The 14,775-nt window shown below is 41.1% G+C and overlaps 1 protein-coding gene and 1 long non-coding RNA gene across 2 annotated transcripts in view; one reads left to right on the top strand and one right to left on the bottom strand.

Moving 5' to 3' along the window:
* The window catches only part of GRM5 (glutamate metabotropic receptor 5), a 510,413-nt gene that overhangs the window by 15,100 nt on the left and 480,538 nt on the right, over positions 1-14,775 (bottom strand). Inside the window, 1 exon segment of the mRNA XM_024761761.1 lies at positions 1,471-1,566. Within this exon segment, the coding sequence (XP_024617529.1) occupies positions 1,471-1,566 (96 nt within the window).
* The window catches only part of LOC112410938 (uncharacterized), a 139,185-nt gene that overhangs the window by 7,399 nt on the left and 117,011 nt on the right, over positions 1-14,775 (top strand). The window lies entirely within an intron of this gene.

Genomic DNA, 14,775 nt, shown 5'->3' with positions numbered 1-14,775 from the left:
TAGTCATGTCTGAATGGAAGGAAACTAGGAGCCCCAGTAGCGGTCTGTTGAGTTACCCGCCACAAAATGATCCACTGAGGTTTATCTTCCAGATACACTGAGATCCAAAGAAAGCTGTATAAAGGGATTGTGGGCATAAGACTATCAGATACACCAGTGTGCACACATATGTGCCTGCACGTGTACACATGCTCTCACTGCCTTGTTTCTGGGAGCTGTGAACGAAGTCAGCCAGGCTCTTGACCAGGGCTGCTGTGAATGATGGCTCAGGCTGTACACTGGACAGTTCAGGGCATCATTTTCACGGACTGTGATGTGAACGGCCCCCAGAAGTTGTGCAGTGTCCTTGTAGAAAGTTAGACATTATTTTGAAAACCAGAAGGCACCCACTACTGCGGAATCGAGCAACGTTTGGAGGTGAAAGTTCACCGGATTAGATTCTCTTCTTGCTCCGCGGCGGGATCTCAAGCTCTGCTCTCAGCACATGGGCACACATACGTACACACTGTATCTTCTGCACTTCCCCTTTCCTTTAATCCAGGCTGATTTGCGAGAGCTTCCCTCCCACACTTCAGTACCACTGATGGATTGGGAAAAGCCACAACAAATTAGGGGTGGGGAGTTAGTTCATGGGGGACAACTTCCCAACTCAGGGCTCCTCCAGCCTTCTTTATCTCCAGAGCCCTTTTCTTGAAACCCAGTCCCATGCAATAAAGCACGTTTATTTCATGCAAACAAAGCTTAGTCGATGCTTATAGTTCCAGCTACCCCAGTTTCCTGGGCACAGCTTGGTTGGGAGGGCCTGGTATGACGGAACATGCACAGAGCAGCGACAGGGTGTGTTCACCACCAAACACAGAGAAGGAAGGGAGCTGCAAAGCTACGGTAGCTAGAGGAGGACTAGCTTTCCTGATTTCAGTTCACGAAAAGCCTCTGGCCTCTACAGTTCACTTGTTTGGCCTGGCATTTGCCCTTGGCTGTGAGATGACATTGCATTCAAAGTAAGTCAGATGAATTCCCAGGCTTGTGGGATCAGGGCTGGAGTCTCCCCTCCATTGCAGTCCTTCGCTCAGAACCAGTCCTAGGCTTTTGCATTTGTTTTTGTTAAGCAATTGGATCATCCTGAAATGTGTATTTCCTCCAATCTCTTCCACTTTGCAAACTCCACAGAAGCATGTAACCAGTAATTTAAAACCCACAGGGACACTGACTGTGAGCTAAGGCTTCAGACATGCAAAGCGCACAACCCTGGGGAACAGCAGCGTCCGGGACAGGAGGCTCCCATCACTTCACACGAGGGTGGCGTGGGTTTTTGCAAATCAAACGCACGTAGAAACCCAGTGGTGGCCCAGGTTGGACACACTGCACGGGAGGCACGGTGGAGTGAGGACCCAGACCAGGGAGCCACCTGTTCCTGTAGCTTGCGTACATTTAGTTCACACCACCTCAGGCCACTCACACTTTGCTTACCTGCTCATTGTTGCTCTCCCACCATTCCCCATACTCCCTTTGGGGGTGAAACACTCTATTTCCGACTTGTGCTGGGCCAGTCTCCTGTCTTTGTACCTGGTGAGCACGAACAGGGACAGGAGCAAACAGAGAGATGTGATTGTGTGCTTCCCTGGCCGGGCTGAGGAAGAGCTGGGGCTGCAGAGGGTGGCCCCTCGCCCGAACAGGGCTCCTGCTTTCACTGCGGTGGCTGACCTGTGATGCTATAGATGGTTGTGATGGTATATCGATAACACTGGGGGGTAATTTTGTTACTCCTTGGTTGAGCCACATGTGATCTACCCTTTTACATTGCCTATTGATCATATTTAATAGTTAGTGGTAAAAAGGATGTAATTCATAGCCTCTAAGAAAAAGATGAATATCAGTACATTAGAATTTAGTGTTTACCATATGCCAGACCTGGTGCTGGAATTTGACCCGAATGTAGTCCTGGCAACAACTTGTGGCAGAGCCTCTGCTATTATTATGTCCATTTTACTGAAGCAGAAACCTAAGATTATAAGGATTAAGTAGATTATCTAGATCAAGGATTTTGGACACAGGAATCTAAGTTCAGAACCTACACTTTTAGCCATTATAATGTGTTTGCCTTCTAGTTTAAAAAGTCATTCTTATCATTAATGAACCTTCAATGAGTGGTACTGTGTCTGAGCGTGATACTAGAGACTGGAGATGCCAAAAGAGAAAAGAGACGTTCCTTGGATGTGAGAGGTTTACATAACCATTAAGCTGAAGTGTGACAGTCAGTATTGGGCTGCTTGCATTGTGGTGAGTGGCTTAAACAGCTTTTATATCAGACTTAGCAATTCACCACACCTGGAAGGTACTAGAAATTTCATCGAAAATAAGTTAAGAGATTTCCAACATTTGTCTGCTACGTGGTGCATCAAGATGAACCCTTATACTTGTACGACAGTTTTCAGAGCCAACATGCTTTCACAGAAATAATCTCTTTTTTTAATTCATCAGTTTAAGCCTGTGGGGTAATTAAAGAGGCATCGTTATCCCCATTTGCCAAATGAGGAAACTGAGACTTACTTAACTGACTTGACCAAAATCACAAGGCTAGTGAGTAGAGAGTAATAGTCAGTAGAGCTTGCAAGCGTCCAAGGCTCTTAAGGTTTATTATCTTTATTACATTTTCCCTTCTAAATCTGGAGCCTGATCTGGTGCCACTTCATCCACGTTCCTGTTATTCAGCAGGTAGTGATAAAGTGACTATCAGAAGACCTGTTTACTCTTGATATAGTCACTTTTAAAAAAAGTTTTCTTTTTCTGCTGTCTCAAAATTCATGTTAAATAAAACAAAAGGCAACAAAATTAAAATCATTATTTGTCCCGGGATAAAGGGCTTGCTCATAACTTTTTTCTCTTCTTAGATGTGAAAAGTATTTAGTGTTTGAGTGAAAGTGAAATGGCTCATTAAATCAAGCAAAATGGATTACCTTCTTCGGTAAACATTAGTTGAGCATCTATTAAATTCTAGGCAATGGGCTTTGTCCTAGGGATAGAGAGATAAATAATCTTCAGGTCCTACCTCATAGAGCTCACAGTCTCATGGGAGAAGGAAGGGGAGAAGACAGTATGTACACAGTAACTTTAGGTCTAAGCCATAAAGAAGAGAGGAAAAGAACTTAAAAGACTTTCTTTGAGAAGGTAAAGCATCGGACCAAATCAGATTGAGCAGCTTTTATTTCACGAAAGAAAACACCTTGGAAGAGGATCCCTTCTGAAGTACCAATCATCGAAGGACATTCCACATTTCAATAGAAAATATTTTGTGTTTATTTGTGAATTGGGTTGCATAGCCAGAATGCTGCTCTAGAGCTTAAATGAAAAGAATATTAATAGAATAATAGAAGTATTCATGGTTCCTTACAAAGGGTTCCTTAAAAGTATTTTTGAATATCTTCTGTTAGGCTAATTTCCAGTTAATTTAAATTTTTTCATAGCTAATTTAGGACATCTACACTCTTCATGCCCGAAAGCTCTTCTTTCTGTCTCTATCTGTGTCGCTCTGTCTGTCTCTCTCTCTCATGTACACACACACATATGCACACACTCTGCCAGGTGCCCCTGCTTATGAAACATCTTATTCTCTCATAACCCACTCTCTTTTGGTAAAAGAGTTTACAAAACAAAATAAAAAATACAAATCCCAACTTATTCCAATAAAGCAAGAGATACATTAGACTTATTTAGAAGTTTCAAATAGTTCTTGTATCCAAGGTGAAACTGTCATTTACAGATTGGGAAGCTCATCTTTGCTTTGGGATGGGACACTTCTTCCTGTCTATAACTATAATTACAGCTTAACTGTGTTTACCAGATACTTAAATAGACCACATTTTCATTCATTCACTTATTCATTATTCCATTCACCATAATGTACTGTTTAAAGTAGCTAATAATGCTTTTATAGTCTCTGCTGCAGGTGTATAATTCTTTCCATGTGGGCTTATTGCAGAACTATAGAACTGTCAATTAAAATAGTTAAAGCTTTTCAGAGTTTATAGCTAATAAAATATCAGTGAAAATTACTTCTCATATAATAAATTCATATATCTTTTAGGCACTTACTAAAGCAGAGATATACACACAGTTACGCACACATGTACACAGATACTTTTGAGGTACTGTTTTACGTGCTTTACAAATATTAACTCAGTTTTCAAATAAAATGCTTTGTGATTATATTCAAGGTCATAATAGAAATAATAATGATGACAGAATATTGAATGTTCCAGGTTCTTTTTGGTATATTATCTTCAATTCTTAAAACTACCCTACAAAGTAGGTGCTATTTTCCTTACTCCAAAGAGGCAGGCCTTGAGGATCAGGGTCCGTAAGCCCAAGCTTACAAGGTTTATGAATGGGAAACCCAGTGTTAGAAAATGACCCCAAAGCTCATCTTATTTCCATTCATCTTCCATATAAGTAACAATGTCAGTAATTTTAGAAACAAAACTATGAAGACTTATTATTTACCTTTTCTCTTCTAGGCCCCATTTTGCAAATAAGTAGTAGAGTTAATAAGGATGGCTAGTGGAGGAGCTAGTGTAGGACTTTACATTGTGTTCCCTCATTTGGGTTCCTATAGATGCACTACATATGTTTAATTTACAGCATTCAAACCATTTACTGAAGACCCCATGTGCAAGGCACCGTGATAAGGAGCACGTGGGTAACTCTATGCCATTGATAAGTTCATAGCCTGGAGTGGGAGGATGAAATGTAAGCAGATAATTTTCAAACAACGTGAGAAGTTTTATTATGGAAACGGATGCAAGGAGGACTCCTAACCCATACTAGAATGGCAGGAAAAACTTCAGTGAGATATGCTCCCAGGGTAAATCTTGAAAGATGAGTAGGAATGCAGTATGAAAAGATGGGTACGCAGGCAGAAGAAAAATCAAGAGCAAACAGCATGGTGTACACGGAGAAACAGTGCTTGGTGTTTTTTACTGTAACCTAGGGTAAATAACACAAGGTAAAATGCACGGTGTGGATGGAGACGCTAAGAAAAAAATGTGGTCAGAGTTGACATTTAGATAAAATACTATGGACTTGAGGGACTGGAACTAGAGATAGAGCGACTCATCCTATTGTAATAGTTCACGTGAGAGTTGTTGAGATAATGCCTTGGGGTAGTGATAATAGGAGGAAAATGAGAGAACAGTTTCAAAAATACTTAGGAGGTAGAATGAGTAGGATTATCGATGAGTTTAAGAGAGAAGTGTAGAATGCTACCTCGGTTACTGCCTTGGGTGGTGCACCTAAGTAAGTTAAGAAAATATAGGAGAAGGAGTATATCTGGAGGAAGAAATAAAAAGCTTCATTTTGGAATATTGGGTTTGAGATGCTGGTGGAACATACAATTGGACAAATTCAGTAGGCACATGGGTTTAAGAATCCAGAAGTTAGGGGACTGTTATGTACTTGGGAGACATTAGCATACAGATGACTGCAAATACCGCGAGAACGGTTGAAAGTGCCCACAGAGAGCCGGTAAACCGTGGGGTGGTGGAGGGCAGGGTTACAGACTTGCCCATTCTACCTGTTCAGAAACTCCTCTAACACTGTTAGTGGAAGCATTCCCTCTAAATGTTCCCTGACTACCTGCTATATGCTAGATACTGAATTCAGGGTTCTTCAGTCTGCTGTTTTTTTCCCTTTACAGTCTCCAGACTTGTAGATCTGTGCTCAATATAGCTTTGACACTTTGGTTTCTGGGCCATAATCTTAGCATGAAAATCTGTCACAATAGGTTTAAGAGATTTAAGAATGATTTGTTCTGAAATTAGCTTTAGTTGCCGTCTATGAAGAATTTTTTTTTTTTTTTGATTCCTTTTGTACCTCCTTTGTCCAGGAAGCTCTAATTCCTCTTTACTCACTTCTACAAGAGCCCATGTTCATCTGGTGAATTTAAAAGATATGGGGGTAATCACTCAGGATTGGATAGTAATGTAATTTCTCCATAATGATTTGAATAAAAATTTCCATTTCTTTACTCCCTTTCCCCTGTCTCTCCCAATATCTACTAGACACTGGATTACTGAAATTTCTATATAGGCTACGTGGTCCAGAATGGATAAATGAGTCCAGAGTGAGGTGAAAGACCAGAATAAAATGAATAAATTCAAAGAAGAATGTGTATATTAGGTGAAAGAGCAGGTATTGTGGGGATGATGCCTGAAGCTAGAAGGAAAAGAGAGAGTTTGATATTAGGCATAAGGATTCCTTATGGGAGGGAGATTCAGGTAATATGTTTGCCAGAGGTAGGATGGCTAAAATGATAATTCTAATTGCGTTAGAATTTAATCATTACAATTGAGAAATGAGCCCATGGTGATGGTTTCCTCTTTATATAGGCACTAAAGTAACCCAGAGCGATAGCAGAGCTTGGGATGGACAGAAATTCTTTACCCAGAAGTTGGTAGTGAATAGTAATTTTAAAGAAAGTTGAAAGAGGGATAACTAACTAGATGTCAAGAGCCTCAATGAAGGCGGTTTTTCACTTTTACATTTCTGTATGACATGTGGAATATGTCTGGAAGTAGCATGGAGTTGCTGACCCCCAGCTCTGTGCCCTGAGGAATATGTGATGTGGAAGGATAAGTAGCCTATGAAAGGCCTACAGGGGAAGGAATGTCCTTAGGAGAGAACCAGGTTTTAAGGTAAGAGTGTTTAATGAAGAGGTTGAAACTGAAGGAGGGTCTTTATCAAGAAATAGGGATTACAGACAGAGCCTTCAAATGGTTTAGAAGGGAAAAGTCCAGTGGGTGAAACAAAGACCAATATCTGTAATTGGAATTTCCCGACATGATACTGTTTCTGAGATGCTAGGAAGATTGCATGGTAAATTCTCTCACCTTCCCTTAATGTCAAGTGCAAAGATTTTCCATCATCCACGAGTGAGGAGGCTCAGGAAGCAAGTGCTGTTGTGAGTAGATATCCCATGTTTTCTGATACATATTGCAGACTCTCTGAGTATGTGGTTGAGATGAGAGGGGAAAAACGGCATTGAGGTCCTAGAGGTCTCGGGAGTAGAGGGAAAAAAGGGACAGAAGAGGAGAAAGCTGAAGGTGCCAGAGGCACATTTCTCTGACTCCATAATTTAGTCAAGGCCTTGTCCTGCCCAAAGCGGTGTTCCTTCCAGTGGCTAAAACTATCTTGAGAAATAGTTTTCTTTTCACCGTCTTCTCTACCACACTGACTCCCACTATGCCGCATACTCCACTCTTTGAAGGAGCGTTGAGCTAATTCTTCTGAACTCTGAACAATGCCCAGCTCATTTTCTGCTCCCACACTAGGTATCATTCAGTTTAGTGCAAACCACAGGGAGACAGTTTCTCCTATGTGTAGAAACCACCGTACACACATTTTACTCTCTTCTATCATCCTTTAAAATATTTAGAGGGAAAAAAAAAAACCCCAACAGTGGTCTCTATTAGAGGTCAATGAAAGGAAGATGGAAAATGTTGGAAATTTCATGTATGTTTTCTGTGTAAATTCAATATGGAATGGTCACCAATAGGGCAGGAGAGAAGGATTGGGGAGTTAGTGTGTAGGAGGGTGTTTTTAAAGGAAATCTCTCATTTAAACCATTATAAATGCATCCCATTTACGAAGTAAACTTAAATCCTCTTTTCCTTCAACTGCATTCTGTTATTCAGAATAGAAGTATGGTATGAGCAGAGATAAATGATATGGAAGGAAAGAGTCTTTTCCTCAAAAATGAAAATTATTGAAGTAGTTATAGAACAAATCACTTCGCCACAGAAAACCCAGTAAGTGATTTTCACACCAAAATTGCTGTCAAGAAGGCAGAGTTTTGAGGCTAAGATTAAACATAAACCTAGAAAACTAGAGAATTACAAAAAGATGATGAGTGAATAAAACTTGGGAATGAATACGTGGATGAACAAATGAATAAAATGGAAAGGTAACTTTGGGGTTATCAGATCTCCAAGGGGCTTTGTTGTTATTGTTTGTTTTGCTTGGTTTTGTTTTGTTTTTATGAAGTGGAAACTGAAGCAACTTTGTAGACTTAGGCCAAGAGACCAAGGAAGAGAGGAAAAAAATTAAAGATGTTTGGGGAAAGGGAATACCTAGTGTAGAGTTTTGAGATAAAACAATTACAGAAAAAAAGGAAAGAACACACTATTTTCACTTATACTTCATAATTAACCAGTTGGCATATACTGTGGGCTTCATCTTCACACCATACCCGGAATCTGACCATTTCTTACCACCCCCTCTATTTACTACCCTGGTCCAAGCCACTGTCATCTAAACTATGAAAATTATACTGGCTTCCCAAACTGGCCCTGCTTCTGTCCTTACGAAAACCCTCCCCACCACCCAACCCAGCCTAACCATATCCAGTCTCCAGACAGCAACCAGGATAATCCCGTCAATACAAACATCTTTTTTATCGCTTCTCTGCTCAACCCATCTCCCTGAGTAAATCTAAATTTCTTATAACGGTTTACAAAGTCCTGTATAATCTTCTCCCTCTACTATTTCTCTGATCCCATAACTTACTTTTTTCCCCCTTCCCCACTTCGTTCTGCTTGAAGACACCAGGCATCCTCCCACCAAAGTGCCATTTGCTTTGGTCACTTCCTCTGCCTTCAGTGCTTCCCCACAAAATATCTTGAGAGATTACCTCCTTTAAATCTTTTCTCAAAGGTTCCTTTCTCAATATAGCCTGCCGTGACCATCCTGTTTAAAAATGCAACTGTGACCTCACTCTTCCTACCATTTCCTGCTTTTATCTTATCCACCATAATTTATATTCTACTTATTTGTTTTATTTACTGTCTTTTCCCCCAGTAGAACCTTCAAAAAAAATGTGAGCTCTATGAAGCATTTTAGACTGTTTTCTTCACTGCCATCTTTTCAGTGCCTATGACATTGCCGAGCTTATTACAGGTGATGATATTTGTTGAATAAATATATGCATAAATGAATGAATAAAAGGAGAACCATGTTATGGGAAAATATTCAGGTGGGGAGGAGGAAGGATGAACAAGCTTATGAGAAATGACATGAGATCTCTCAAAGTTGGAATGATAATCAGTGAGAGGAGAAGGGGTGGAATTTGAGGTTTGTGAAAGTATGGGTAGAAAAGTGAAATAGCCACTGTGGGCAGGAAGCTTATGGAGTAAGCAAAAAATATAAGGAAAATGATTGGCACGTAAAACACAGAAGGTTGTACAAAAGATCCCCATTTTAAAAAAAGTATTTGCCTCTCTTTCATATAGCCCCATTCTTCATACCAAGCTGTCCCATTCTGACATTGAGGAGTTAGATGCTGATTAGACTAAGATGATAATGGTAACCCATTTTACTCTCAGTTTCAGCCAATGATCATGGGAGAGGGTATTCTGGACATTTCTAATGATTTTTTTAGTCTTATCAAGAAAGCACTGGAAAACATGGTCCTTTTTTGCTGTGGACAGTTGTTTGGATGTGATACCTGACAATGTTACAACCATGCAGCAGGCATGAGAGATGTTAAGGCAACATTCCAAAAAATGGTGGCATGGAAGATTAAAAGAACATAGGTCCTAGGCAATGTCTCTGAGCCACAGAATTAGCGTCTTTTTTTTTTTTCTTTGCGGTACGCGGGCCTCTCACTGTTGTGGCATTTCCCGTTGCGGAGCACAGGCTCTGGACGCGCAGGCTTAGAGGCCGTGGCTCCCGGGCCCAGCCGCTCCGCGGCATGTGGGATCTTCCCGGACCAGGGCACGAACCCGTGTCCTCTGCATCGGCAGGCGGATTCTCAACCACTGTGCCACCAGGGAAGCCCAGAACTTCTTTTTTAAGTGAGATTGGTTTCTTTATAATGTAAGCCCCTGTGAATTAGATTTTAGATTCTCTAATGCCAGCATCCTCCTACCTCTTATCTTGCTTCATTACTTTCTCTACCAAGGCTGAGTCCAAGAATTTCTGAGGTTGTTTATAACATTTACTTATGCTTAGGTATTTATAAGTGTGTGTGTGTGTGTGTGTGTGTGTGTGTGTGTGTTTATGAAAACCCTAAAGAAGCAAGTTACTACCAAATACTTTATCTTACCTAACCATTTGTATTCTTTTAAATAGTGTTCCTTTTTTATACATATTATTGTATATAAAAAGTGTGAGAGTCTTCATAGAGTTAGATTTGTATAGGAAAAAAAGGAGGGAGATAGACGGGGTAAAACACAGTATTATGTTCTCAATAATCCACATTTAGAGAATGCCTAAACAGTTGGCCCTTATAACCATGGTACAAACACTGCTGTTCACTTATCAGAAGCTATGGTAACTGTAGTCACAGCTAGTGCAGTATTGTGATTTATAAGATTTCAGATGACCAAAATATATTTTTCATATACATTTGGTCTTTCTCCACCGTTCCTGGCTCACAGCTCTAAAAACTCTTGAAATTTCCTAAGTATTGAGAGTGATAAATGTGTCTTCTGTGATATTAATGAGGTGACTTTTGGAACTCAGCTAAGGATGGGACCTGGTTACCAGTGGACCGAACCATGTGATTAGAGGGTTAGAACTTTCAATCCCACCCTTTTGACCTCCAGGGAAGGGAAAGGGGCTGGAGATTGATTTCAGTTGCCAACGATCAGTGATTTAATCAATCATACCTATGTAAGGAAGCCTCCATAAAAACCCAAAGGACAGGTTTGGAAACTTCCAGGTTGGTGACTTGTAGAGATGTTCAGAGTGCAGTGTCTGGAGAGGGCCTGGAAGCTCTGTGTCTCTTCCCACATACTTTGCCCTGTTCATCTCTTCCATCTTGTTCTGAGTTCTATCCTTTTACAATAAATCGGTGATCTAGTAAGTACAGTGTTTCTCTGAGTTCTGTGAGCCACTATATAGCAAGTTTATCCAAGCTGAGGAGGGGATTGTGGGAACCTCTGATTTATCGCCAGTCAGAAATACAACTTGGACTTGGGACTGGCTCTGACTTCCAAGGTAGGGGTCGTGGGAACCTCCAATCTGTAGCTGGTTGGTGACAGCTGTAGGGGAGGGCAGACTTGTGGGACTGAACCCTTAACCTGTGGGATCTGATGTTGTCTTCGGGTAGGTAGTGTCACAATTGAGTTGAATTGTCAAGACACCCTGTTGGTGTTCAAAGAATTGCTTGTTGGTGTGGGGAGAACCCTCCCGTAATTGGAACTGAGTCCAGGAACCCAAAATAACCGTCTGTTCAGTGTTGCGTTCTCAGACTGATTAACTAGCGGGAACTATCACAAGTCCAAGCACTTGCAAGGACTTAGATAAAGTTTTTGGTTGCGTGTGTTTGCAGAATTGGTATTGGCCAGCATGGATTTGCTACATATTTCCCTCAATTACCTTTCATGTCACTAGACTAGGAAAACATCAAGAAAAACAAAGAAGAGACAAATGAAGAAAACAAAGCTTAGTATCCCTATGTACTTATCCGTTACCTAGTCAGTTATAGATCCACATAAAAGTGGTCCTGGCTTTACTCAGTGATGATTTTGGAATTCTCTTCCAGGAGCCATCCTGTTTGAGCCGATTATAGCAAATTTAGGAGCCAGTTTTTGTTTCTCAGTTCTCTCTTTCCCTTTGCCTCCCTGGCTTTGGACAGGATGTTTCTGCCTTTAGTTTTCAATCTTCACTTCGGTCCAGTCATTGCCCCCACTTTCCCTCTGTACCAGTACAACCTTTGTAACAGCTCTGGGCACATTCAACCTTGTTCCCGTGTTGGTTTACTCAAACACCAGGCTAGACCTTTGGTCTCCAGGCAAAGTTCTCATCGAACACCTACCCTAGGTGATATCTTTAGCGATCACCCAGAAACACAGTTTCTAATTTTAAGATGTATGAGGCAGAGTGCACACACTACATTTTATTTTTCAGATTTATTGACACATTACCCTTAGGATCATCCTACTTTTTGATCCTGACAGTGATAAAGTAAGGAGGGAAACTATGAAATATATTTGAATAGCATTTAAAATATTGCAGAAAGCTTTTCTTATATCATTTAATTTTCTCAACAAACTAAGTAATGTAATTATTATTCAGATATGGAATCTATGGCTCAGAAAGCTTCCCAGACGGGGCTTCCCTGGTGGCGCAGTGGTTGAGAGTCCACCCGTGTCCCCGGTCTGGGAAGATCCCGCATGCCGCAGAGCGGCTGGGCCCGTGAGCCATGGCCGCTGAGCCTGTGCTCCGCAACGGGAGAGGCCACAACAGTGAGAGGTCCGCGTACCGCAAAAAAAAAAAAAAAAAAAAAAAAAAGAAAGCTTCCCAGTCCAAGGCCCCATAAGTGGTAAGTCAGAGAAATGGGGCTAGAAACCAGATGTCTTACCTCCAGATATCATGCTCGTTATTAACGCCTCACCTTTTTCTTCATTTTATGCTGAAAAAAACCCTTATCTAAAAAATCTGATAACCCACTTGAGAGACTGAAAAGGTCACACGTGCAAGTAGCAGTGTGTACTTAGTAGAGTTAGGTTTTGAGCACAATATAAACTTATTTTTTCAAAGGTTAAATTTGACTACACCGTGGCCGAGTGGAATAAATCACCCTCCAGGCCCCCACCATTTCTCTGACAGGAGTTTGCATATACACAGGAATACCCAAAAGTCTGAAGGCTGTGAAAGAGGCATCTCTGAGAAGAAGATCAGCGTTGATGTGTGGGAGACTGTGTGACAGCAGAAGACAGACAGGATGTGGCAGGGTATCTCAACCACTCTAAGGTGTTACAAAGAGAGCTGAAGGAAAGCCCAAGTCATCCTTTCAAGTCAGACTGGTCAAAGGAGAATTCTAGATGTAAGCAGAAGGGAAGTTCTCATGAGTGAATCTTCAGAGAGGAAGAGTAAGGCCAAATCTAGTTCATTATCACAAAGTAATATTGCAAAGGCGGGCTTCCCTGGTGGCGCAGTGGTTGAGAGTCTGCCTGGTGATGCAGGCGACGTGGGTTCGTGCCCCGGTCCGGGAAGATCCCGCATGCTGCGGAGCGGCTGGGCCCGTGAGCCATGGCCGCTGAGCCTGCGCGTCCGGATCCTGTACTCCGCTACGGGAGAGGCCACGGCGGTGAGAGGCCCACGTTCCGCCAAAAAAGAAAAAAAAAAACAATATCGCAAAGGAATTCCCCACTTCAGTCTCATCCTTCTGCCCTCTCTGTGCCCATACATAAGTAAACATATTAGAGTGGTTTACTACATGTTCTGGCAGATCTTGTGGTCTCCATGTACAGAAAAACAGCATTTGCCCAGACTTGAAATGTCAATTTGATTCATTCAGAGATTTCAGATTAAAAACAAAAACTGAGCACGATCAATAGGCCCAGAAAATAATGCCAGAAATGAATATAAGTTGCATAAGTATTTGAGAAGCTGCCAGCGAACATAGTACTCTGTCCTTTATAAAATAAAAGGAAGGTAGAAGTTGACAGTTGAAGAAGCGATGCAAATAACCAATTCAAATGTAAAGAATCAGCTGTATTGACCCAGTAATTCTATTCAGAGGAGTTTATCCTAAAGAAAGAATTCAACAGAAGCTTGAAGGCTTCTTTGCAAAGATTTTTCCCTTCAGTGATATATAAAATGGCAAAAACTATACAAAATAAGAAAAAACAAACCACTGGAGAATAGTTTAATAAATTACAGCATAGCAATATTATGGAAAAGTGTTAAATTTTGTATTGAGTAAACCCTTTCATTTAGCTTCCAGAGAACTCCCAAAGGTTGTATTTTAATCTCACTTAGGATAAGAACTTGTTTTCAGATATGAATCATCTTTAAGTCATTGCCTTTTCATTGTGTACTTTCCTTTGACATTGCTATTTGTTTCACAATCAGTAGAAACTCAGGAAGATACAGATTTTAAAACTAATTCCAAGGTGCTTTACAAGCTTACATAACATCCTCAATAGGGAAAACTTTTCAGGGAGGAGCAGAATGTTGACCAGAAGGAGGGTCTCCATTTGAGAACAGGACCAGCCGAAAGAAACATTGCAGTAGCGTTAATTTAACATTGCTGGTTGCTATCTTAGGGTTGAGGAGTTTTCAGACAAAGTAATTTATTCTTCCTAAAGACTGATGAGTAGTTTTCCAGCAGGAATTTTTCCTAACATTATTGTGCATGGAAACTGGAAAAGCTCTGGAGTCAGACCAAGCTGGCTAATAATGACAGTGAGAGCCAATATTTACTGAACCCTTGGAATAGACCAGACACATTCTATACCAAAGTTTACTGATTTAATCATTGCAACAGCCCTTTGAACTAGGTACTTCTATTATCCCTATTTTACAAATGAGGAAGAACTAGGACACGGGGAGATTAAGGAACTTGCCCAAGGTTACTGGATTGGTTAATTATGATGCATATTATCACTAAAATGCTGGTTATAAACACTAACTGGGCCATTTGTTGGGCTATTCTGTCTTTAAATTTTAAATGGCTTAGGGGACCCAGGCAAGTGTGCTGTTTTTCAAAGCTTTTCATCTTTTTCCTGATCTCCTGGCTTGAGCCGCTGCCTTTGCTTTTTTTTTGACCCTTACTACCCTAGAAGATTGGAAGCCTGATCCCTCTTCAGTGTTGACCTCGATTACAGTTTGCCCTTAGCAACTTGGTTTTCTCCATCTGAGAGCCATTGGAGCCCACACCTCCGTGCTTCTCTATGGAAGCAGATTTGCTCTGAAGCTAATGGGGAATCAGGGCCCCTCATTCACAGTAGTCCCTTGCAAGGCCCTGTTCCCAGTTTTGTATTCACATTTTTC

This window comes from Neophocaena asiaeorientalis, unplaced genomic scaffold (assembly GCF_003031525.2).
Source record: "Neophocaena asiaeorientalis asiaeorientalis breed wild unplaced genomic scaffold, Neophocaena_asiaeorientalis_V1.1 scaffold605, whole genome shotgun sequence".
In the NCBI taxonomy this organism is placed as follows: domain Eukaryota; kingdom Metazoa; phylum Chordata; class Mammalia; order Artiodactyla; family Phocoenidae; genus Neophocaena; species Neophocaena asiaeorientalis.
This window is presented reverse-complemented; position numbering and strand designations above follow the sequence as displayed.